This window comes from Nannobrachium achirus (genome assembly GCF_963921795.1).
Source record: "Nannobrachium achirus genome assembly, chromosome: 10".
NCBI lineage: Eukaryota > Metazoa > Chordata > Actinopteri > Myctophiformes > Myctophidae > Nannobrachium > Nannobrachium achirus.
This window is the reverse complement of record NC_137819.1, coordinates 34,850,644-34,877,544: the sequence shown is the minus strand read 5'-3', so window position 1 is coordinate 34,877,544 and position 26,901 is coordinate 34,850,644. Positions and strand designations below refer to the sequence as shown.

The 26,901-nt window shown below is 42.5% G+C and overlaps 1 protein-coding gene across 2 annotated transcripts in view; it reads right to left on the bottom strand.

Annotated features, from left to right (window-relative positions):
* kmt2ba (lysine (K)-specific methyltransferase 2Ba) overlaps nt 1-26,627 on the bottom strand; it is a 42,739-nt gene extending 16,112 nt beyond the window's left edge. For both annotated transcript variants that reach the window (XM_080735982.1, XM_080735983.1), the window contains exons 1-22: nt 26,279-26,627; nt 20,233-21,622; nt 19,398-19,576; nt 19,034-19,117; nt 18,777-18,933; nt 16,613-16,871; nt 15,343-15,377; nt 14,676-14,939; nt 12,874-12,974; nt 6,792-6,896; nt 4,968-5,081; nt 4,612-4,758; nt 4,124-4,216; nt 3,816-3,924; nt 3,310-3,423; nt 2,905-3,095; nt 2,404-2,508; nt 2,182-2,295; nt 1,896-1,972; nt 1,319-1,419; nt 494-564; nt 265-399 (exon numbers count right to left, since the gene is read on the bottom strand). In XM_080735982.1, the coding sequence (XP_080592108.1) occupies nt 265-399; nt 494-564; nt 1,319-1,419; nt 1,896-1,972; nt 2,182-2,295; nt 2,404-2,508; nt 2,905-3,095; nt 3,310-3,423; nt 3,816-3,924; nt 4,124-4,216; nt 4,612-4,758; nt 4,968-5,081; nt 6,792-6,896; nt 12,874-12,974; nt 14,676-14,939; nt 15,343-15,377; nt 16,613-16,871; nt 18,777-18,933; nt 19,034-19,117; nt 19,398-19,576; nt 20,233-21,622; nt 26,279-26,590 (4,257 nt within the window). In that variant the 5' untranslated portion in view covers nt 26,591-26,627. The remainder of the gene's footprint in view (nt 1-264; nt 400-493; nt 565-1,318; nt 1,420-1,895; nt 1,973-2,181; nt 2,296-2,403; nt 2,509-2,904; nt 3,096-3,309; nt 3,424-3,815; nt 3,925-4,123; nt 4,217-4,611; nt 4,759-4,967; nt 5,082-6,791; nt 6,897-12,873; nt 12,975-14,675; nt 14,940-15,342; nt 15,378-16,612; nt 16,872-18,776; nt 18,934-19,033; nt 19,118-19,397; nt 19,577-20,232; nt 21,623-26,278) is intronic.
* Nucleotides 26,628-26,901: the final 274 nt, after the last annotated feature.

The following is a 26,901-nucleotide window of genomic DNA, read 5'->3' as shown; positions in this document are numbered from 1 at the left end:
GAAGCATTGACCATGGAAATTATCAGTAAATGTTGAAAGCGTCCAACTAAGTAGGTTGGTTGGTTATCGGTCAAATCGTATGGCATCACAACACGCACTTGAAACAATGTGAGTAAATACTTGAACTGGTTTGATCCAAGTAAAGCCAACTTTATCCTTTACGGCAAACTTTTGGTTAGTTGGATGTAGAGCGGGAATACTTTCACACAATACTTAGAATCTAATAATAAGACTTTGTTCAGCTGCAGTTTAGTGCATCCTTACCAGGAGGCGCCCCCTTGAGAGAGCACTGTGAACTTGCAAAAGAGCACCATTGTCTTCATACACCTCAGCAGACCACAGGCAGCAGTTCACATGGGCCCAGTCGTTCTGACCCAAGTACAACAGCCTGCCTTCATCCTGTGGAAAATTAGATAAACACATTTAAGTATAAACTGCTTTCCAGTAGAGCGGTAATGTTAAATAGGAGTCAATAGGAAAGTCAGTGACTCACATTGGGGGCATAATCTCCACACCGTTGACACAGAGCGCACTGCCTCTTGTCACCAAAGTCTTTCTTTACGCCTGTTGGAGGAGTAAACGATACATTTTAATATTAATATACTAAATGTCACATAAAAATATATTACGGTATTCACTTTATTTACATGGGTGGCCTATTATGAATGAAACGCATGTTCTCCTGAGATTCTAAATCATCATTATCTATGTTATATGAAAATAGGAACAGTGTCATTTTTCTCTTTCTCCATTTCAATACACTCAAGCTCATTTGTGTGTGCATGCGCATCTATGTGAGAGAGAGGAGGTTCTGCTTACTAGTGCTAATTGTGAGTTTGTGTGCCAGAGAGATTTTAATAATTAAGTCATCTATTCAAATATTCTTACAGATGTAATTAAGGTGCAATCTGTGCACAAAACACTGCAATCTTTGCCAATGTCTGGAGAGGCATTCACTGTTCCCATAAGTTTGATACATTCATTGTAACCTCAATTATGTGCTCAGGGATTAAGGAGAGAGAAAACAAAAGTTACCCATTTAATGTACAATATTAAACGAGAAAATGCCAAACAGATTTATTTAGAAAATCCTGACCCACAATTTCACAGCACAAACTCAAGGTGCCCCATAGGTTCTCAGACGTGCACAGATGTTGCTCTCTCAAACACACACGTAGCCCAACCTCGCAAAATGTTACCTACCACCTAAGAACTTGACAAAACCCTTCAAAACCCCAATAGCCAACTACATCATCATCATAATGCAAAAAAAGTGGTATAACTAAGTACCGCAGGGGAAAAAAGAAAAAATCCATACCATTGCAAGGACTGCCGCTTCCGTCCTGAGTGATTCTCTCCTGCCACCGTGCATAACTGTGCTCCTTGGAGGGGGGAAGGACTGCCTCTGGGAGCATGCCACTGGAAAGGATACAAAATGAAACAAACACACAGGGAGAAGATATTGAGAATGTCCATGTTCTCTTTTTAATGCCTGCTTAACTTCCATTTAAAGAACACTTAGTTAGCAACCGGTTTTATCATGCACACACATCTAGGAAAAAGCATTGGAGAATGTTGCTTTTTCACCGCAGGATTAATTAGCCTTAAATTGCTTGCTGGAATGGCACTTGATCCATTTTATCATTGCAAATGTTCCCTTTGAGTACCTGCTGCACTAAGGCACTATGCATGTTATCATGTTCTGTAAAAGTCTATAAATTGCTAATGTGTCCAAAATACATTGCTACAGTTTTTGTTATGAAATGATTCGGCCAATTAGGCGATTTAGTGTAGCCTGTGGTAACCCTGTCAATTAAGTATACTGTAGGGCCAATGGGAACACCGTTTACCAATTAGAGGGTTCGAGTGGTTAAAACATTAGAAAACAAACTTACCTAGGGAAATCTTTGGAGACTGGTGTCCAAGTTTTCATATTGCGTCTATGGCACCAACTGAAAACCTGCTCCATCAACTGTAATAAAGACAACATTTTATGGATTGCAGCAGGTAAGATGGACTGGCCATCTGAAGAGCAGCAGAGAGAACATTGTCAACTGCTCTGTACTGTGTTTCAATAAGACAGATCGATGGAGAACAAGAACAGCCACGCTAGCAGCACTCTAGAGTGGAAATGGGTGGCAGAGGAAAAAAGGTCTATAACGTAAAAAGGATTCAACTTACCTTGAGGTAGTGTTCCATCGCCTGATTGTTCAGCCTTTGATCTTCTTCAGGTTGACAATCCTCTTCTTTAAGCCACTTTCCGATCACCGTAATAACATCTATGTGGAATGCTTTCTATGTGGGGAAGAGGACAAAACAAGACATTCATTCCAGAAGATGTTGCTGGGTTCAAGTCACTTGCAACAGTGCTGATGCACTTTTCAATAAAAAGAGGATACTTACAAGTGAATTGTAACAGCCTCCCTCAAGCTTCTCTTTCATTGCATGTAGATCACAGACAGGCTTCTGTTGGTCCCTGATAGAATCTGTGCAGCTGGCTGCCTTACACTGCAACAAGATTTTCACATATTGTATGTTAATATTAACATAAGATAGTCTATGCGTTTAAGTTGCTTGATACAATATTTAGATTTTTGATTAGATCAGACTGATATTGTCCTTCTAATGCACCTTTTTTCTTTTTATTAATTTTATTGTGTTAGAATACGAATACAATTAATAAATGAAACAAGGTGTAAAAACACCCCTTCACCCATGGGTCAGAATTTGTATGGATCCAACTGTAATGAACAGATAGCTTAATGTTCCCGTGCTACAGTGTCAAACTTTCATGATTTCTAGAAAATTCAGGAAAGTGATCAGAAACGTCCAACTATTCCAATACTGAAATAATCTCACCTGGCAATTTTAATAACAGCCAGTGACTACTAAATTGACTCTTACCTCTTTACAGAGGATGATGTGCTCTGCCGTGTTTGAGGAAAGGAGCTCTGTCAGCACAGTCTCCAGCCCAGCCTTCAGCCTACCCTGTAGCTCCTCCCTCCATTGGCTGGGAGCATCCTGTGATTGGCTGCAGGGTGAACACGTGAACACCAAGCCGTTTGGCTGGCTGGACAGCATCTCACACAGCTCTTCTGGAAAAAACACACACAAAACCATAATTAACCCAAATGTTTTGTTCCCCAAATGAGATGACTTACAAAATCAAAGCATCCTTTTTTCTTTTTGCAAAATGACTGAATGTACTAAAGAGAATTATCACTTGGAACGAAGGCTTACATGTAGAGTTTTATTCATTTCTGGTTAGAAGATTATTATAATGTCTAAAATGCTTTGAGAGCAACTCACCCGAGAGTCCTTCACATTTGGAATGCACCCAATGGTTACACTTGGAACACTGCATCATCAGATGGTCCCGGCCGTTATCTTCATAACACTTCTGGCATACAGTGCAGAAATTCCCTGTGGTAAAATCATGGGTTCCGTTAAGAAGAAATGCCAGTCATATGCATCTCTACCACATTCACAGCACAATGTTTCAGACGAATTTCGCAGAGGACTTACCAGCACTCATGTCCTTCAGGTACCTTTATTTAATTAGGCACAGGCAGCTTACATGAACAGGTTTCAGCACCCAACCTTATTCAGACGCTGAAGAGGGCTGTGTGCAGAGACATTCATTTTCATATGCTGCCCATGCCTCATTAAATAAAAAAGGTACGTGAAGGTGATTTGTGTGAGCGCTGGTGTTTCCTATGCTTGGAAAGAACTTTCTGAGCTGTGCACCAAGTAAAGACATGAGTGGAGGAACTTAAATAAAAAAGTTTCTTCTTTGCCACCACCAGCTGTCCTACCTTTTTTGTGTAAAGTAGTACAGACAGGACAGAGGTCCTGAGGTTCGTTGTTCCAGCCCTTCCCAGGTGTCACACCACAGCTCTTACACCGAACACATGTCATGCACACCTACACATTAAGAGGCATCAGAGTTTGACAGTTAAAGCCTGAACGGAGGGAGAAAAGTCATTACCTGAACAGAATGAGCAGAATTATTACTGTTTTAGTTAGTTACCATGTACAATTTCTAAACATGATGCTAAATTGGTCAGTGAAACACAGCATGCAAGACAGTTATGAATGTATTTCTTAATTTCCTGACACTTACCCAAGGCAAAGTACTGTTCATGGGCTTAGGGTAGGTTGGTCCTAAACACGAAGGATGGTAGCAATTTTGGCATCTCCTGCACTGTAAAACAGGCTACAAAAGAGACACATTAAATAAATTAGTTATTTATGTATGTATTATTGTCAAGAAACGGCTGGTTCCCTAGTTCACCCATGCTGAATACACCAAAAACACCAGACATGAACGCAAAGCACAAACACTCAGTGCCACACTACTGCCATTTCCAGCCAAGTGTAAATACGAGGCACTTCCATTAAGACAACTATTCAAAACATATGCTGTGCTCTTAAGAGTTTTGAAAGGCCTTAATTAGCAGTTTCTAGTGTATAGTGCTTTTTACTTAAAAAATTGCACATGCACTGTAACAAAATGGACCCTTACAGACTCATTTGGGTTACATTTGTACAGTCATATGTAAATGAACAAAGAGGATTTTATTGTGTGCCTGGAGAGGTAGAGCTGCATACCTTGGTGCTCTTGCTTTTACGGCCACAGACATGGCAGAACTTGCAGCGCCGGCAGCACCAGTTCTCCTTGTTCTCCTCTAAGGGGCGCTCTTCTGGCAACAGGCAGAAGCTATGGAAGGGCTCACAGCAGACCTGGCAGTATATCATCTAATGGTAGGCAAAACAGGAGCATGAGGAAGATAAATTCAATCATAAAAATCGTTACAATATTGCATTGATGTATGGAAATTGAAGGTTTTCAGATATGTATGTGTGGAAATTATGTATAATATAAGAAACAAATTTGTTGCAATTGAGAGCATTAACATGATTATGTATCGCCATAGAGAAAACACACTATTTAAATAATGTTTTACCTCGTGATGTCCTTTGCTAGCACATAACAGACACACTGGTTGGGGCGTAGTAGGGACGGAGGTGAGGATGCTGAGACCGCCCATCAGCCAGACATTCTGGACAGCACAGTCTTCCTGAGTGAGAGGACACACATATACAAATATATACACTGCATGTACCTGTACACTGTATATAAAATGCAGGAAAAACTCTTGTGTTTTGTTCTTTCCAGATGGAATATCATCTTTCAGTGTGTTGAGAATTCTGGCCTGCAGTGTATATGTAGTTTAGAATACATACAAAAGTTTGAAGATCAAACAAAACCTGAAAAGGGAGATATTCCATCTTATAATGTCACACCATGTAAGTTATAATGTCACACCATGTAAGTTAATCATATGACTAGTGTCAGAAATCAAGAAAGTATTGCTAGAGCTGTGGTGAGCTGAGCTCCCGTCAATTTGATCATTTAGTGGTCATAAACTCAGTCTGAGCCGTCTTATGTCTTAGGTTCTTTTCTCATCTTGACCTTCGATACAATCAAAAATAGTATCCGCCATCTTAAACTCAACGACTATATTCTTTGTCGATCGGGTCTGTAATTGGTCCTTTCCCCCATTTTACACCAAATCTCTTCACTGAAAATAGCTTATCTACATGCTTGCTTGTAGATCACCTATTTTCACAGAATGTTTGCCTATTTTCTCTGAATTTGTTTATCATGACTTCCCAGATTAGGGACACTCAGATTCATGAGGTCAAGTCTTTGGTCTTGGCACATGCTCACATGAAGTTCAATGACATGATCATTATAAACAAACAATAGCTGCACTCGCTCTCCAGCAACCAAACATTAAGTCTTGATTCTCAGCTGTGGCCAAATGCTGCCGTTTCTGCTCTTTTTCACGCCTTAGTGTTCCTTACTGCAATGCATGTCATCCTGATCCATCTTTTGAGTTTTCCCTCTTCTGATGGATTTGAGCTTAATCTCTCAGTGAATGGGTCTCACACTCTCCACACGATAAATTCCTCAGTGCCAATTTAACTGAGTGTGTGGTTTACAAGGGCCCATTTTGTTTAATTTGTACATCGGGTAATTTGCTTCAATTGTACTTTGACACTTTGGGTGAGCAGTCATAAAGGAAGTATAAAGCCAGATTTTCTTTTGTACAAAATAAATATGACACGAATGTGATTTATTTTGTACATAATTATTAGACAACCTAACCAGATTCAGCTTTATTGTCACATCGCAAGTTTACATGTGTAAAGTGGTTGATTCTTTTTTTGTGTGTGCTCCAGCATTTTGTATTTTCTGTTAGAAGGGTGAGGACGGAAGGTAGAGTAAGACCAGGAGAGAAAAGAAAAAGCAGGACAGAAACAGATCAACAAATGATGAGGTCTGTGTTGCTCCTGGTAACAATAAATATATTTTTTAATTGCAAGAGAATACAGTATGAGGGATTTCTTTTCTTCTACATTCCCAGAAATTAACTTTATTTTATTAGATTTTACTGCTCATGCTGTGTAGCAAGACAGAGTCAAATGTGTACCCAAAATGCTGACAAAACATAATTCATTATTTACAACATCATTTTTGTACAGGAAAGAAAGGAAAAGGGCAATGAGGAATTAAAAGAAACCCCAAATACTGAGATATCCGTGTCACATGGGACTATTATTAAAGAAAACAAAAAACCTAAATTACTAGTGTGAACTGTGAATAGGGTTAACGTGTTGCGTATGGTAGACATTACTCAACTACATTCACCTTTGGCTCCCAGTGTGACAAGGTCAACAATGAGTGTAAAACTGAAATGCAGCCCCACACATGCAAAACTCACCTTGAAGTCTACACGGATCTTGTGCCTCTTCTGCAAAAGGCCCTTTTGGGGGAATCCATTAGTAAACCCTGCCAGGGTGCTCTGCGATGCATAATCTGCAGGATTCTGCGGATGAATGAGATAGGGTGAGTCAGTTCTGGGTTCGTGTTGCGGCACTGTGTCTTTATCAGAGCTCTTCTCTTCTTCAGGCGGCTCGTCCCATTCCTCCTCCTGCTGCATGCCCTTTTGATGTCCATCTGTATTCGGGTCAACAGTCTCGGGGTGTGCTTGCAAAACTGCATGCACTTCCAGAGTCTGTCTCTGTGTCAGGACCTCTGTGTCAAGTGTCTGCGTCACCGGCTCTGGGTGATTAGGTGGCTTCAGAAATGCTGGCACTACATCCTCAGGCAGTCGGTTCAAACTCACATGCAAATGTCGCTGTTCTACAGTCTGAGCCATAGGCAGAATTGCCTGCATAACAGGATCAGGAGTTTGAGGTGGGAAATTGGGTATGGACTCAGTGGCGTACAGGGGTACAGATGTGTTGGGTTCTGGAGGTGAATGACAGATAACCTTGTTGGCTTGTGGAGAAGAACCGGGTACAGACTTGTTGGCTTGCGGAGGTGAACAAGTTCCAGGCCCAAGTTGTGGAACGGTGTGGTTTAGAGACTTGTGTTCTAGAGTTGAATTAGTGACAGTCTTATTGACTTGTGTAGGAGAACGAGATAAAATCATGTTGACATTGCCGGGTTGTGGAGGTGAAAGACTGATCGACTCAGTAGCTATTAGAGCTGCATTATTGTCAGAGTCAGGTTGTGGATCAGTAACAAACTCGGATTGGGGAACTGAATCAGTTTTAAACTCAAACTGTGGAGCTGAATCTGTTCTGGACTCGGATAGTGGAGGTGGACAAGTAATGGACTCAGCATGTGTAACCGAATCAGTTCTAGACTCAGGTTGTGGGGCAGGGGGAGTTACAGACTTGGGTTCTGGGAGTGAATGAGTACAATTAGCTACAGACGCATTGGTCCTTGGAGGTGTGCAAGTTAAAGATTTGTTGGGATGTGTATCCGAACAACTTGACGCATTGACTTTTGAAGTCTGGGTTCTAGGCTCAGGTTGTAGAGATGGATACAGTACAGAAGGAATTATAGAGTTGTTTGCTTGTACATTCTCTTTCTTATGAACTTCCTTCTTGTGGACACGCACCGCATAGACATGAGGAAACTTCATTCCGCAGTCTCGACAGGCAAAAGATTTTACATTATCTTTTGCTTGTACATTCTCTTTCTTGTGAACAGTCTCTTTTGCTTTTGCATGCCCTTTCTTATGAACCTCCATGTTGTGGATACGCACCGCATAGACATGGGGAAACTTCATTCCGCAGTCTCGACAGGTAAAAGATTTTTTAGAAGAAGCCTCTCCGGATGTGGTTGGATCATCTTTATTGGGAGACTTAAGGTTTTGTCTTATAGCTTTGTTGGCTTCAAGAGATAAACAAGTTATAGTTTCATTGGGTTCTAAAGGTGAAACAAACTTGTTCAACTGCAGAGCTGCCTGCACTATAGACTGGGGCAGACGGTGCAAACGCAGGTGCATAAATGGCAAAATAAATATTTTTGGAGAGGACGGTGTTCCTGAATCTGATGATTGCAGAGCACCTGGCTTTGTTTGAGACTTGTTGGCTTGCGGAGGTAAACAATTTGCAGGCCCAAGTTGCGGAACTGAGTGAGTTGAAGACTTGTGTCCTAAAGTTGAATGAGAGCGAGGGGGAGAATGAGATCTAGGCGTGTTGACATTGTCGGGTTCTGGAGGTGAACATGTGATAGATTCATTTGCTAGTGGAGCCGAATGGTTTGCAGAGTCAGGTTGTAGAGGGGGATGTGTAACAGACTGAGGTTGTTGAACCGATTCAGTTCTAGATTCCGATTGTGGAGCTGAATCAATTCTCAACTCCCGTAGTGGAGGTGGAGGGGGAAAAGACTCAGGTTGAGGAGCTGAATCAATTCTAGATTTGGGTAGTGGGGGTAGATGAGTAACAGACTTGGGCTGTGGAGCTGAATCACTAACAGACTTGGGTTTTGGATCCGAATCAGTTCTAGACTCTGGTTGTGGAGCTGAATCAATTCTCAACTCCTGTAGTGGAGGTGGATGAGTAACAGACTTGGGCTGTGGAGCTGAATCAGTTACAGACTTGTGCTTTGTTGCCGAATCAGTTCTAGACTTGGGTTGAGGAGCTGAATCAATTCCAGACTTTGGTAGTAGGGCGGGTAGATGAGTAACAGACTTGGACTGTGGAGCTGAATCACTAACAGACTTGGGTCTTGGATCCGAATCAGTTCTAGACTCTGGTTGTGGAGGTGGATGAGTAACAGACTTGGGTTGAGGAGCTGAATCAGTTCCAGACTTTGGTAGTAGGGGTGGACGAGTAACACACTTGGGCTGTGAAGCTGAATCACTAACAGACTTGGGTTTTGGAGCCGAATCGGTTCTAGACTCGGGTTGTGGAGGTGGATTAATTCTAGACTTGGGTAGTAGGGGTGGATGAGTAACAGACTTTGGAGCTGAATCCGTTACAGACTTGAGCTGTGGAGCTGAATCCGTTACAGACTTGGGCTGTGGAGCTGAATCTGTTACAGACTTGGGCTGTGGAGCTGAATCCGTTACAGACTTGGGCTGTGGAGCTGAATCTGTTACAGACTTGGGCTGTGGAGCTGAATCCGTTACAGACTTGGGCTGTGGAGCTGAATCCGTTACAGACTTGAGCTGTGGAGCTGAATCTGTTACAGACTTGGGCTGTGGAGCTGAATCCGTTACAGACTTGGGCTGTGGAGCTGAATCCGTTACAGACTTGGGCTGTGGAGCTGAATCTGTTACAGACTTGGGCTGTGGAGCTGAATCTGTTACAGACTTGGGCTGTGGAGCTGAATCCGTTACAGACTTGGGCTGTGGAGCTGAATCTGTTACAGACTTGGGCTGTGGAGCTGAATCTGTTACAGACTTGGGCTGTGGAGCTGAATCTGTTACAGACTTGGGCTGTGGAGCTGAATCTGTTACAGACTTGGGCTGTGGAGCTGAATCTGTTACAGACTTGGGCTGTGGAGCTGAATCTGTTACAGACTTGGGCTGTGGAGCTGAATCTGTTACAGACTTGGGCTGTGGAGCTGAATCCGTTACAGACTTGGGCTGTGGAGCTGAATTTGTTACAGACTTGGGCTGTGGAGCTGAATCCGTTACAGACTTGGGCTGCGGCACTGAATCAGTTCTAGACTCAGGCTGTAGGGGTGGATGAGTTACAGACTTGGTGTCTGGGTGTGAATGAGTACAATCGGATTCAGACTTGTTGGGTTGTGGAGATGAACAACTTAGGGATGGGTGTGTGATGGGCTTCACCAGCTGTAGAGGAAGCGGTATTTGACACTGCAATAACAATGGTGCACTCAGCTCTAACACCGACTGTGTTCTAGCATGTGATGAATGAGGTGCACATAGTTGCATTTCAGGTTTGGCCGGCTTTGAAGCTAGCTGTGTTCTAGAATGCGGTGACTGCAGAGGACATAGGCCTGTACATTGCGGTAACTGCCGCAGGTGGGATGGCAGAGGCGACTGTGCTATAGAGTCAGGCAGACGGTGTAAATGTATTTGTAGACGCATCTGTGGCAGCTTCAACGGCTGCAAGGGGCTTCTGGGTGGGTTGGATCCTTGCATGGGCTCCGTCCCTTCTGTCTCCACCTGTTCCTGTGGAGGAGGGGACTCTGCCTAAGCCAAACAGCAGCAAGGTAGGTTTCAGAGACATGTTGCAGTAATACTAGAGTGACATGCAGAAAGCGGCGATCGGCAGCAGCAAAAGGTAAAGTGGGGAAAAAAAGAGGTGGAGTATCAATATGATACCACTGAGAATTATTCACTTCGAAACAAAGAAGGGAGTGAGGCAGCGATATAACAAATCAAATTCCTATTAGGACTTATCTGTAGATACGCATGGAAAAACAGGGCTAAGTGGGATGGAGGGGCGGGGGTATAAATAGCATACATACTCCCACCTGGCTTACTTTCTCTGTCAAAACCAAACATATTTAAGATTGAACAGACACCCATTTCCATACCATTGTGTTATTAGGCCAAGAATTAACTTTAGCATTGCTAGTGAGCTAGCTCTTATTCCACAAGCACCCAGATGTTCCATGCTTTATCTACAGCCGCTGACAATAAACGGAGGGAATTTCACGACTAAGCTAATGGCTACTTCATTAATGAATGATCAGAAAGCAAAGATAAAAACGTTCACATTACAAGAGAAATAACTAGATATTGTAATAATAGGTAGGTTAATAAAATTAGTGAAGAAAGAGTTGAACAGATATTCCAATGACCGTAATCCACTCAAGAATGAGTTCATGGTAATATGCGTTGTATTTAAAGAAAACTTTAAGCGTGACTGCCCAATGACATGATGTCATGATGTCATATGTGTACACTTCCAAAAGAAGAAATATAAGGCATTTCCCCCCAGAGTATATGCAATATGATCTCACATTAGAACAATTGAATTTAGGTTCACAATTGGTGATAATTCCCTGAAAGGGAAACATTTATTTTTTTCCCAATGCAATGTAGTTGTATTGCAGTTTGTAACATAATCTGCAGAAGCATTAGTGGTTCATTTCCATCACTACTTCTTTTTGATTCACTAACTCATCTCTTCGGTCTTCTAGGCCAGACTACATAGATGCCAATTCAAAATAATAGCACGAGGGATCGTTATATTAGAACTAGTGGTGACATAAGTTAAAGTTGTACTATGTAACTTTTTTTATAAAACAAATCTTAAAATTCTCCTAACTATTAAATCACAAAAGTTTTAGAAGATCCGCGCCGTGAATTTCAGCCTGTAAAGCCTTCTCTGTATGTAAACTGAGATCCTTGCCGTGGACCGGATCTCGCGCCAAAATTGCGTCATCACACTACCGGCCAATCACAGCGAGGGTTATACAACTGCCGGCCAATCACAGCGCATCTTGAAGTGGGGTCGCTATGGCAGCCATATTTGTTGTCGCCCGTTTGTACCATCCCTTCTCTAGGTAATTTCGCCTACCAGGCAGGGTGAAGGAGTCCGTATCTCTGGAATTACTGAACGCACAGGAACAAGGGACCCCTTAAAAGATAGATCTCAGCGAGGTGGAGGCAGACGCGGGGGTCTGAAGGTACAAAAAACGTCCGAAAGACGCGGACGCGACCGCGGTTTGCTATAGGGCTAATGACCACTAGTTGGGCATCTTACACAGTATGGCTTTAAGTCTTTCCCCCTCAGGCTTGACAGGAAAAAATAAGAATCTACAGCATTAAAGGTGCCAGGTTAAATTTTCAGTGTGGATAGATACTATGTTCTTCAGAAGAAAATGTACTCAAGACAAGAGACTCACTAGGGCTGGGCAGTGGGCGATATGGACAGAATTAAGTATCACATTTATGTCTGAAAATTATAAAAGTATAAAGAGCTTAAGTGATAAAACAGGAAAAAAACACTTATGCCATAAAGCCATATTACAATATCTAGTCTCATATCACAATATCAATATAATATTGTTGTATTGCCCAGCCCCATATCAAGAAAAAAAAGAAAGGAGAAAAAAAAATAAAAAAAAAATAGAGAACATCACATTATGCATGTGATTTTTCACCAAAGAGAATGATTGCATTTTACCATGAACACAGCTCAAGTTATGCATAAGGGTCAATGGGAAAAGAACAAAGGTTGGTATTAAAATGAGTTTTACACAATGCCATATAAAATACAATTAGAATATTTGGCAACAAAATTGTAATTAGAATAATTTATAATGACGGAGGTTAAGTTAGGGTTAGGTTCAAGCATGGGCCAATTACTATTTGCAAACAATTCTTGTTGTATTATTCTTGAAAGGGATTTAGTGCTACAAGACAATTCAAAGTGCCTGACAATAACTTTGGACACTCACTGATTACCTACTGTATCCAAGTAGACTAAAGCAACACCAGAAAACTATTTTACAAATACTATTTGACCCATGTCTGATTAGATGATAACAAGCAGGCAGTGCAACAGAGAACTGTACTCTGTTACCTTAGTAGGCCTAAATCTGCTGGGTCCTTTAGGTCGCCGATGCTTCATCAGCTCAATAGGAATGTCAGCTGGAACTGATACGACATCTTGAGGGGCAGTAGCTGCCAGAAAAAGAAAAAAAAAAGAGGAAAAAAGCAGATGAAATTGACCAACACCATAAACATACTTGAATGCTATTTAAGTAATAATTCAGTAGCGAAGTGTGATGTCACTTCCGTGAAATGGCATGAAATGTCGCCCTCTACGGGGTTCATGCTGGTATTGTTTTGTATTCAAATCGCCATTGGGTAATTTGCGATCACCGCATATAAGAACTGTGTTAAAAATATTAACACACCATGCTCTCGGATTGACCCAAATGGATATGAAGCATCGACTAAGGTGGAAATGTACAGATTTACCCAAAGAGTAACACAATAAACGCTAGAAACGAGTTACAACAGGCTATATCAGATATGAATGAATATCATAAACTATGCAGAACCCCCCCGCTGACAGAAACGCGCACATGGTGTGTTTATTTTTTTAACACAGTCCTTATATGCGGCGATCGCAGATTCCCAATGGCGATTTGAATACAAAACAATACCAGCATGAACCCCCTAGAGGGCCACATTACGCACAAATGACGACATGGCTTCGTTTCTCTATAGCAGTGCTTTTTTGTCACGGATGTGCTGTGGTTGTGGGCACGCGGTCACAGGCTGGTTGGCGAACATTATATTTATTGATTATATTTGTGATAAGAAAGAAAATAAGTGAAAGGGCACAATCGCCTGACAGCTTTCACGGCCACGAACAATGCCAATAGAGTTTCTTGAGTGCCTGGTGAATTTGGAGGCACTGCTACTGGTAATCACATCCAGGACTGGTGGGCAAGTGTTTTCCCTCTATGCCAACCGGGCACTCAGTTTTGTCTTTTAATTATACGGAAAAAACCTTACTTATATAACCACACTACATCAGGGGTCTTCAACGTTTTAAGGCCAAGGACCCCTTAGCTGAGAGAGAGATGAAGCAGGGACCCCCAGATTCCATATACATTAGTTTAATCGTTTGACAGCACAATCATCCGTGTATTTTGGATTCATGTCAATTTGTGTTTTCAGATATGTAACCACTTGAACCGTCAATACGTAATAAACCTGACCTTTCACTCTGTACTTAGTGCTCTTTTTTCCCTTCTGCCGAAAATAGCCGATCTACAAGCTCACAACGCTCACAAGCTCACAACACAGTGCGAGGCGTTGTGAGCTTGTAGATCTGCTATTTTTGGCTCAAGTTCTCAGAATGGACGTTAGGGTTCAAGTGGCTAATATAAAAAAGGAGAAAAAGGTTTCTATCACACAAAGATTTGAAGGACCCCCTGTAGTAACTCTGGGGACCCCTAGGGGTGCCAGACCCCCTGTTGAAGACCCCTGCACTACATACATATACTGCTACTGTACATCAATAGCAAAAACTAGATCTAAAAGCTCACAAAGTATTGCGATTGTGAGCTTGTGGATTTGCCGTTCCCAGAATGTCTACTTTTACCAAATGCTCGTCTACTTTCAACCAATAGGAGTCAATTTTTGCCTATAACGACAAGAATAAGGACACTAGGTTCCATTGATTAAACCAGTGGTTCTCAAAGTGGATTCCAGGGACTCTGTGGGTTCCTTTAGGGGGGGCTAAATTGACCCTTACAAGTCTGTAACTCTGACAGTGTACAAACGGAAGCAAATGAACACGTTGTACACTGTCAGAGTTAAGGGGAGACCTTGCAATTTGAAAGTTTGAGAAACACTGGATTAAACTACCTTGGCTGCTTGGAGCCTCAGCAGCAGGCCTTGCGGGGTCTTCTTCAGCACTTTCCGTCTCAGACTCGGACTTGAGCAGGCTGCTATAGCAGCGTGGTGTGATGTTCCGCCTGGACCGGGCGATACGGGTGCCAGAGGTTACGCTGGACGACCCCTCGCCTGCCTCTCCTCCTTCCTCATCGGTTGACGTGGTACGCGAGTGCTGCTGCTGCCTCCTCCTCTTCTTCATGATCTGCTTTGTCCGCTCTGAGAGAGGAGCGGCCCCTGATTGGAAGAAGATGTTATAACATTTGGGTTGTATCGGGTTTATAGTATTTGGATATGATGTAAAGAAGTTGGTTTGCTTTCATTTTATCAGTGAGAAAGTCTGTCCAATTAGAATGTAATAGAATATAATTTTCTAAGTTTGAATGAGCAGAACCTTTTTTTTGTAAGGCGGAGATTCTTTAGAAAATGTTTATCTAGTTTGGGTGGGGCATCTGAAACACATTTAAAGCAGAAAATTACAAGTACAACCTCATGATTTCAAAGTTGCCACGGTATTGCAATGTCTATGTGCTATACTTCTAAGCCCAAGAGCAAATAGATTTTTTTTGCAGTATAAAAGCAAAAACATGAATCTTATTCACCAGTTAATCACGGACGCATACGCTTCAGCAGCACTCACCTTTCCCCTTCTCCATCCGCAAGCACTTTTTATATCTGGTGGCAGAAGACATGAGTGATTTAAAAATGTACCCAATCTCTATGGGAAATTGCATATAGATCTAATCTATTGATGTTAAATTGTAGTAGAGATACTACCAAGAGCTTCATCAGCTTTCTATTGATTTGATATTGTAATAAATACTATAATACATTTATTTTTAAATACAATTATTACTGTTTTCATCATTGCATGTGGAATAGTCATCATGAAAACAGAAATATGAACATTTATGTTACAAAAGCTCAGTGTCAACACAAAAAAAGTGACTAGTGTATTTCATATAGGCTAAGGAGAATGAGATGCCAATACAAAGGATTTGCTCAGCTTTCTGAATAAAATGAAAGAAAACTATGCGCTTTCAAGAAAAATAAAAAATACAAAACAAAGCACAGTAGACCCCATTGTGATTACCTACTGTGGCTAGACGATATAGGTTAAATGGGCAGTTAATTATCTTTATATATTTGGTTTTGATATCACATATCCCATGGATCTTGTCAAATAAGACTTGTTAGCATTTTGTTAACAATGCTACTGGAAACTAATGGGGTCTGCCAAGTGCCAACAGAACTATCCCTTTAACCCATTTAGGCCTGAACACATTATGACGCAATATTTTATGCTTTAACTATTGAAAAATAGCAGATATACAAGCTCACAGCGCGGCACCGAGTGCCGCGCTGCGAGCTTGTAGATCTGCTATTTTTGAAAAATCGTGAAAATTAGAATTTTGACCCGATTCTATAAGTGTCTTTTGAATCCTTCTAAGATTTTTGGAAAAAACCCTATGTTTCTATGTCAGCAATCTGGCCAGCCATCGTCAAAGAAAAGGTCCTTTTCACTTAACTGGAGTTCAGTTAGTCTGTTCTTGAGACACTACTATGTCAGAGGTTCTCAAACCTTTTCATGTGAAGGACCCCCAAAATGATATGTATTTGGCCACGGACCCCCATCTCAAAATATTTAGTTCCAGGGACCACCCAGAAGCAAAATTTGAGTTACAAACGTTCGCTTTGAAAACACATCTATTCAATGATTTGCACACATTTTCATGACTTTTTCAAAAATAGCAGATATACAAGCTCGCAGCGCGCCACTCGGTGCCGCGCTGTGAGCTTGTATATCTGCTATTTTTCACTGGTTAAAGCATTCAATAATTCTAGGCCTAAATGGGTTAAATTCTCTCCTGGCAGATTAGTAGTGAATCAAGTCTTATGGAACAACATACATGCAACACTGTCGCTTGGTGTTGGGCCCTCCGAACTTGGGCTTATCCAGACAGTTGCCGCACTTTCCACAGTCGTGGTCGATGAGGCATTGTTTGCAGCGCCCACACCGTCTTCTTTTTACATACGCTCCTGTATGCAACATAGGGCTCCGGGCCTTTTTCTTCCTCCATATCTGTACGGGATCCTGAGGGACCACCCACTGGACCGTGTCCTGGTCTGAGACGTCACCATCGTCATCATCATCTTCATCTTCAACATCTACAGTATAGGACAGGGGTGGGCAATTATTTTTTCCATGGGGTCACATGAACAACGGAAAATATTGTGGAGGGCCGGGCCAAAAGGCAGTGCTCCCAACAAGATGTGCTCCCCGCAAACTAAACACATGGCTTTCACTCCGACTTCAGTAAATAATTAGCGGTCATTGTGTTGTTGAAAAACCTGTCATTCAGCATCGACTTTCCTTTTTTTAGCCACTTTAGCCATTTTTTAAGGCAGGTCGTCTTGATGTGTGACCAGTCTGACCACCTGCTTGTTATTGAGACAACATCCAATGATCGCGCACACGTGCTGATGTATGCATTGCGTCCATATACGTGAATAAAAACTTCAAAATAAAAGAAATGCAGCTTTAGTCCATGCATGAGGTAAAATTAGAAAATGTGTTTATTTTGTCATTTGCCATTAACCCTACAAGGGCCGGTCAGAGTGGACCAAAGGGCCGCATACGGCCTCCGGGCCGCACAATGCCCAGGTCTGGTATAGGACATATGATGATAGAGTGCAAGAGAGAGGTGAAGAGGCAGAGGAGAAAAGGAGAGGGAGAAAGATGATGACAGAGAGAAAGTCACAGACAGACAGGACAAAAGAGGGATGTATGAAAAGGAAAGAGTGAGAGCAAGTGAGCATAAAAAGGGGAAAGGAGTAGGGAGAGAAAGGAAAGAAAGAGAGTGAGTGTTGAGATTAAGAAGGCACATCTCTGTAAAACCACACCATCTAGTGTTTATTTAACAAAAAGATTACCAGAGTTAAATGAACACTCTAGTACAGGGGTCTTCAACAGGGGGTCCGGGACCCCTAGGGGGTCCTAAGAGTTACTACAGGGGGACCGCCAAATCTTTGTGATAGGATCATCTAACATATACTTTTCCGAATGTCTGAGTGAGTGTCTGTCTGTCTGTCTGAAACAGTGTTTCTCCTCAGTGGCTGGAGCAATTGATCTGAAATTGCATCACCATTAGCATATGAACACACCTGACATAACTGTGAAGCCCGTTTGTCACTTTCACACATCATATGCTGTATATTAGCATTTTTAGGGTGTATCTACTATCTATTCTGCATCTAGCATGAGGCATATCTATTCTGCATCTAGCATGAGGCAACATGTTTAACCAGCTGTGTGTGTGTGTGTGTGTGTGTGTGTGTGTGTGTGTGTGTGTGTGTGTGTGTGTGTGTGTGTGTGTGTGTGTGTGTGTGTGTGTGTGTGTGCAGGCAGGAGGGTGTGTGTGCAGGCGGGTGGGCGGGCGGGCTGGGGGGGGACGACACAGTATCTCTGTAGCCATTAAACGAAACGGGTATTTCGTACATTGATGCTCCTACATATTATCATGCAAGCACCAGTTAAAGTTACTTTCCATCCCTCATATACTGTGTGCACAGTGCACACCCCATAACCCACACACTGCACATCATTTCGGAGCTCATATCTTTGAACGGGTAAGGGCTAGTTCTTTTAAATTAACAACTTGAACCCTCACATCCCTATTCTGGGGAGAACTTTAGCCAAAAATAGCAGATCTACAAGATTGTTGAGAGCTTGTAGATCAGCTATTTTCGGCAAACAGGTTTGGTGTAGAGGTAAAAAAAGAGCAGACCAAGTACAGAGTGAAAGGTCAAGTTAACTAAAAACACGAATCCAACATAAACTGATGACAGTGCTGTCAAGTCTATGAAATCGATGAAAATCTGCATCGCACATTTATACAATATGTAGAGGGGGTCCCTGCTTCATCTCTCTCTCAGCTAATGGGTCCTTGGCCTGAAAACTTTGAAGACCCCTGCTCTAGTAATCAATGTTACTTTACAAACTATGGACGGGGATCAAACCTGGGAACATCTAGTTACAGGACAGAACATGTGTAAAATGAGAGTGTAGGCTACCTTCTGCAACTGCTGAAGGGTTGATGCCCTCTCTCTCGTGGAGCGGCAGGGCACTGAGCCTGGGGATGTCATCAGGCACCATGGCCCGAGGCTGACCTAATGCCACTGCGGCCGCCCGACATACGTGCTTAATCCGTGGACCACACAGCTGTTGCTCCTGCACACACACAAACACGATAAGTATGTGATCAACAGATACTACACAGGTGCATGTTAACATAGTGAATGACACAAACAAACCACCTGAAATGCTTTACCTGAGGACTGAATTCTTTGCTTGATGGCCGAACTTTCCTTTTCCGCCTCCTTCCAACTGCCGGCACTCCCAATTCTTTGGACAGCTTATGTAATAAAATTGTTAAATAGAACAACATTAGTATGTCATTGTGTTCGTATGGAAAAGCCATTTATGGGGGGACAACTTGATGTCCACTACAAACAAGAGATTGTTAAAGTAGAAGAAGTTGTGCTCTTATCTGGTCTGTCTACAATGTAATATCCAGAGTGTAACTCAAGAGTTTAGAAATATGGGCCCATTTTATTAAGACTCTCAAGAGTTAAATTACACTCCAGATTTTGCAGTGTACTATTAAACATCACTCAACCATTCTGGCCTCCCACCTTTGATGACTTGTGTTGTTGTTTCTGTTGGTCGATCTTGATAAGCTGGACCTTGGCTCTCTTCAGCAAGTGGAGCATCCTCTTGTTGGCTCCAGTGAGGCCAACTCTCTGACTGGGGGCACTCGACTCCACCCTGACTCTACCACCCTCCTCAGTCATGGACTCCCCCACATCTGGCCCTGGTGATGCAAATACAGCAAACCTCTTTAAGAGCCATCAGACCAGTGATGAACATTAATGCATTCTCACAGCACAAAGCCACACTATACGCACAAGTAAAAAGCGATCTGTAATAACAATGTTGGTATAAAAGGGATTCACTGACAATGTTTTATTTTTACGTGCATGATCTTAACTTCAATTTTCACTTTCGTCTATGGCCGAGGGTGGTTCTGTTTTGTGGTGTCATGAGCGACGAGCGTGGTACCATGACTGGTCTACCTTTGATGAGAAAGACAAACCCTGTTCTAGGCGAGTTCTAAATTAGCCAAAAAGATTGTGCCCATGTCTGCCAAACACAAAACACCCAAGTAACAAGAAGGAATAAATTATACATACCCAGTGGTGTGTTCTAGACTTTTTTTGAGGGCATACTATAATCTATGATCTGTGTGGCCAGGGCAGATGCCAGTGCATAATGCCTATCAAATACTCTACTTTGAAAGGTTCACGAGGGCAGACGCTTCATATTTTTATTTTCGACAGCAGACGCCGTATACGTGTATTACAGGTAGAACACAGCACTGTACATACAGTATATAATCAAATAAATAAAACCATATTGGGCAAGTTCAAAAGTCAAAACTGTTTCTAGAGACATATAGTAAGTATTCACCTTTATTGTCCACAACGGCTGCTCCCTCCTCCACAATCTCACTTGACACCGACCCAGCAACAGGGCTCCTCACCAGCACTGCCAGCTTCCTCACAACCCCAGGCGAGTCCATCTCCTCCATGGTCAGCTTGGACCTTCGTCTCTTCCTCCTGACTGGAGGGGCCAAACCTGAACTGACGTCTTGGTGATAATCACCCTGCACTCCGTCAGGCCCCCGGTCCCTCTTCTTTTCCGCCAGTTTAGATGTCAGGCTCTTGAGTTTCTTATAGACCTCCAGGTGGCTTGAGCCTAGACTGAGCTTTGATGTCGTCTTGGAATGCAACGAGCTGCCGTCGCCATCGTTGCTAGTGGACTCCTGCCGCATGCCATCTGTACCTTCCTTCTTCAACCACTGTGATACGTTCCCCTTTGGATTGGTTATCATTTCCTTATCCAGGTACCTCTTGGGAGTCTTGATGACACGGGAAGACCTGCTGCTCATCACAGGTGTGGAGGAGCCCAGCGGTCCAGAGAATGACTCTGAACCCGTGACAAGGCTCTGATCAGGCAACTGCTGCTCCCCTCCTTCCTGCACATGCACAGCTGGAATGAACTCTGGCACATAGGCATAAAAGACGCGCTTTGTGCGCTGCTTTTTGGGCATTTTTGGACTTTGGATATGGATTTTCTTCCTCGTAAATAACGTTTTTTTGACTTTCCGTCTTTTCTTGTGGGCTTCGTGGCCACTTTGGTGACCAGCCTCAGCTCCAACATTGAGGAAGGTGCCGGTGTCTCTGGACACCTTTCTGTACTGCTGCTTGTTCATAGACCCTGGCGACAGAGCGACTTCCTGATAGGCACCTCTGGTGTCTTCATGTTGAGACCCCCTCCGGCCTCTCCCTGACCTCTTCTGTTGGACTTGGTTGGCATCCAAATCTCCGGACACTTCACCTGGAGGTTTGACACAGGTCTTTCCTCTACCTTTGACAACTGTGGTTAGGGTGCACACCAGCTTACCCTGTTTGGAGCCGCTGGCTGAGGTACAGCTTGTAGCCATTTGGACTGTTGTCTTGACAGAGCCCTTGGATTTTGTACTTGGGGCCCCTGAGTCCTGTTGCCTTGTTTGTTTGACCTGATGGCCGGGCAACTTCATGACCATCCCAGGCAATGGTGCATCTTTTCCTGGACTCCCTTGGACATCTTGGTCCTGCTTGGGGAGCCTCTGGACAATTTTGCCAACAATTGGTGATTTAGGGCCGCTTCTCTGGATTATTTTCCCAATCAAAGGCTTAGTTCCTTGTGAGAGGTCTGGAGCTGGGGGGGGCTTTGTTTGGTTGGATGATAACTGATGAGCACTGCCTAAATTCCTTTGACGAAGTGTTGGGGTCCCGAATCCAGTGAAATCTTCCTCCTAAGGAAAGTACAACAAATGCAGATACAAGTTAGAAAGACTATGCTGCTATATAGTCTGTATAATATTTAGAATTATTACTACTTATGTACGATTGCACAGAAAAGCCTTGTAGACACAGCAATTTATAAAATAAGCCAACCAGTTAATGATATTCTAACCCTATTTCTCTCCACTCTAGAATGAGAGTGGAAAAAAATAATAGAAAATCCCTTGGCAGATTAGTCTGGACATGCTTGGTTGTGATTGGATTTAGCTGTTGTGGGGCACCCATCAGGGCTCAGTATGCAAATGTGGGGCGGGTTTATGACCAGAGGCATCTTTTTTATCCGCCCCTTGGAAATGCAGGTTCCACAGAGATTCCAGAATAACATCTACGCAGTGATATTAGTCTGGCCATGCCATGCTATGATGAGCACTGAAGTCAATAATATCTGGTTACATTACAAGGTCACAATGAGGCACTCTGGTTTCTGTGTATGTGGAAGGGGACATGGGATGAACACAGCTGCACACAAAACACCACGTACTCATAGACATAGATGTGATTACAAAATACAAGTTAGTGGTGGGCGATACAACGCAAAAGAAAGAACTTGAACGATTCTAATGTCTCCACGATCTGCCTTTTCAGAGAGATTGTATATAGACCGAGATACGGCAAGTGATGCATCCAGACTTCCAGAGGCTATGCATTTAGCTGGCTGGTTGGCAGCTGCTGTTGGCACTGGCAGCAGCAATTGCAATGAATGGACAGAGAGAGGGAGACACTCAGAGGATTTGGTCCCTAAATAATTCAACATTGGTCTGCGGAACTGGTTTGAACTTTGTATATTCCAAAACTAACAGGGTGCATCGACAATGTTCAAACATCACTCAACATTACCGTTTAGCGTTCAAACAAACAGCGAGGAGTCCACGCACAACAGGCACGACACAACGAGAAAACAAGTAACTGCTGGAAAACTGCTGTGTTTGTATGCTAAAACCGCTGGAAATTAAGGTTTAACGAGACTGCTGAAAATAGTTGATCCACAGTAGTCCTACAAGTTACTCATCGCATTTGAAAATATTGTGATGTGATTTTTGCCATATCGCCCAACAATATTACAAGTTACAATTAAACAGCATTTTACACTCTCAGAGCTAAAATAACTATGAGCAGTGTTTCTTTTATTTCAGGGGTCTTCAACAGGGGGTCCTCAGAGTTACTACAAGGGGTCCTCCAAAACTGATTAATAGAACTTTGTTTAACCTTTTTTATATTAACCACTTGAACTCTAGTGTCCATATTCTGAGAACTTTAGCCAAAAACAGCAGATCTACAAGCTCCCAATGCCTCACGCTGCGAGGCGTTGTGAGCTTGCACATCAACATGAATCAAAAATACACTGATGATTGTGCTGTCAAACAATGAAACTATATGGAATCTCTGAACAGGTTGTGGGGGTCCCTGCTTCATCTCTCTCTCAACTAAGGGGTCCTTGGCCTGAAAACGTTGAAGACCCCTGCTTTATTTGCATTCAGCAGCAGGGTTATATAAGACTTCAAATCAATATCATGATTTCAAACCTTTTCTTTTTACATATATCTTCTTTTCTGGGAGCCCCTGGTACAAGAGCTTTTCAGATGGGGGTCTGCTAACAAAAACATATCTGTATTTTGTGACATGAAAACGTTTGAGAAACACCGATTTTTGTGTGCCACCATTGTATAACGAAGTATAATACAACGCCTAAGTGGTTAATCAGACTAATCAATTTAGTCAATTATAAGAAATCTATTAAAAATAAATGTCATGTCCTTAAACTATCATGAATACAATCCCAGGAATAACATCTTTAAAGTAACCACAACACATTTGTGCTTTGAAGGTGACAGGGTGTAGGTTATTGTCTAAAGTACTTTTAACATACAGTATATTCTTAGACGGTTAACAACAGGTGAGCAACCAGTGGATGCATCAGTGTCGATGGACAACATCACACACTTTACTATAGTGATTGGTTAGGGCAGGGGTCTTCAACGTTTTCAGGCCAAGGAGCCCTTGGTTGAGAGAGAGATGAAGCAGAGACCCCCACAACCTGTTCATAGATTCCATATAGTTTCATCGTTTGACAGCACAATTAGCGTATTTGGATTCATGTCAATTTGTGTTTTAAGATATTTAACCACTTGAACCGTCAATACTTAAACTTGACCTTTCACTCTGTACTTAGTCTGCTCTTTTTCCCCTCTATACCAAAGCTCTTTGGTTCAACTAACGACAAGACCACAATAGGGAAAGGTTATTAATAGATTTTTTAAAATTAAATTATCATCGATTATCAATTATCGTTTATATTCAATTAAATCCATTCGTTCGATTAACTGTTGCAACCCTGGCTAATTGAGACATCAACTATAATCCAGGCTTTCCACAACGCTATGTTAAGTATATTTATTGCTAAGTGCTCAGATCTGATGTAGACCCTGCCTACTATATCTGTCGATTTGCACACGCGCACACCCAGTTTCTTTATCTGTTCTAGACCAGAACTACAAACAGCAAAGCAAGTTCATCCCAGATTAATTCACAATGGGTGTGGGTCTGTGTGTGTGTGTGTGGGGGGGGGTCCATCACAATGTTTTGATGTGCCCATCGTAATGTCAGACATGACAACAGTCCCCCCCCCCCCCCTTCACACTAGGCCTGGGCAAATTATGCCCAGTCAGAAGAATACCTCAAAATCTTTGAAGACCTTGAAGATACACAGCACTACTGGAAACAAAAATTAAATAAAATAACGTATAGAAAAGATATTTTATGCATTTAATATAAGCCCTTGTTAACATTACACATAATAGTAAAACATAAACTCAGCAGAATATCTCATTTGATTCTCTCTAATCTCATCACAACATAATTGGCTTTGGGTCTGCTGTCTGCCCTGTACAGCTGTGGTAATGCATGGAGCCCTCTCATCTCTTACTACAGTGTTGCATCAGTATAATACAGAGAAAAATAAGCTTAGATTTTGATTCAGATCTAGTACTCTATCAAAAGAAACAGATTCAAAACTGTTGATGAACTGTGAATATTGATAAGAGACTTTTTCTCCGCTCATATTATCATTTGAATTTAATTTCATCTAGTTTTTTTTCCCTTCAATTTTCAGTTTCCACATAGAAATGCTGTAGTTTTATAAAATATGTTACATTTATAAATTCAGCCAACATTGCTATTAGTATTTAGTACAACTAGAAACAAACTCACTGCCAAACTCTATCTCTGTGAATCTCTATTCAAGCAGCAGCTAGTCAAGACATTGCACATTACTCACACATAAACAGTCTAAAGGCAGATATATTGTATGCTGGTACACTCCATCTCACTCACACCCACCTTCACACCCAAAAGAGACTGATTCAAAGTGTGAACTAACTAACACCTCCCACAAAAACCATGTAGCAGTGCTCCAAATCAGGTGAATGTACCATGTTCTTACAGCTACCAACATCCATAGGTTTAATATCTATCAGCCTCTGACAATAAAACAGTCCAGAATGAAAGATTCAAATGTCATGATGTCACAAATACCCCTCTTGTTAGCAGTATGAGGGACACCCAATTAAATATCAATCCCCAATAATATTGGGGATTGATATTTAATACTGTAGGGTCCATATTGGGCCAATATGGACCCTACAGTACAAGCTGCTGTTAAACAAACCTTAAATAACCCAAGAATAATAGGACAGGCCTGGTTCTAATGTGGTTTCAGTTTAAGATATGAATGTTGTGTTATTTATTCTAGCTCACAAGAGTATTGATGCCCAACAATGCATCTACAACACAGGAACATAAACCTAAGTCATAAACACAATAATCCATGTGCACATAACCGATTTTGGTAAACAGAAACACCTACTCTGAACCCTGGGTAAGCCACCATCATTTGCGAGCTAAGCTAACACAAACACACAATGACACAATTACGTTTACTTTGTTGAGTGTATGGTTCAATACTTTAATTTACATTTGCCCACTGGAACGTATTGAAAACGTTTGTGTTTGGGTCAATGCTGGGAAGCCATATCAGCACATCGAGCAGTCAGCTGACAGGTGCAACGTATATAGTACGTCAAGTTAACCATCTATCGACATGGTGGCAGACAGTGCGTTTACCACGATGACATTAAAGGGATCTCAACAATGGGCAGTATTGTGAGAACATGCCATTGCAGAGCATTGTAAACGACTTGCACACACACAACACAACAAACTTGTATCCAAGACAGCCTTGGATCAACTACCGCCAAATCTTCCGCCCCAACTCAGCCATACAAACAACAACTCCCCCGAGAAACAGTGACAAAGTTTCTCTGGTAAACTAGTAGCTGTTAAAGGCCATGTATGTCTTGAATAACTTGAGGTATTTTAGATGGGGAAAACCTTGCTGGAGGCTAGCGTGTGCACATACTACGTACATGTAAGTGTATACCCCCCAAAAAGCCCACATCGTGCAGGGTGAGTAAACAAGCCAAGTTTCCTACAAAATAAATCCCTACAAAATGAAGAAAAACACGTTGAAATGGTCTTTTATGCATGGTATGGGTGACTGGGGGAAAATATTGCCACATTGTTTTGCTGACAAAGCAACGTTGCTCCCTCACCTCTTCGCTCCCGCTTGAGTTGAAGCCAGCCTCTCTCTGGCGGCTAAGCTTTTCGGCCACGCCGAGGAGGCGCAGCAGCGCCGGGTCTTCGCTCAACGCGAGGCTGATGTCCACGGGCCTCGGCCCTCCGCCTTCTGCCTCTCCCTCTGTGGATGACAACCTTCCGCGCCGCAGACGTTTCTCCGTCCGCAGCCGACAGCGAGATATCCCCGGCCACGGTGGCCGTCCGGGGAAACGAGCCTTGAAATGCGGGTTTTCGCGGTGACCCGCGACATTAGCGGGAGGTGATAATCCGCCTCCCGATGCCGCCATTATTCACACGGTGTCTGCAACAACAACGATGGTTGCGTCGGTCGTTCCAGCCTGGCCTGCCTCGCTGCTGCGCTATGAGGCAAGATGGAAAGCTCTTAAGGCGCGAGATAGAAGGAAGTGCTGTTGCATCATGGGAATTGACGTTTTTCTATCTATTATGCATTTTATTCTCAATGCATATTTCATATTTCACCTGACCTGGATTGATGAAAGTTATTGCCCTCAGCCTCAGCAACATTTTAATCATATCAGTGACTACATCACTGGTTCCCAAACACTGGGTCGCGGCCCATTTGAGGGTCACACTCACA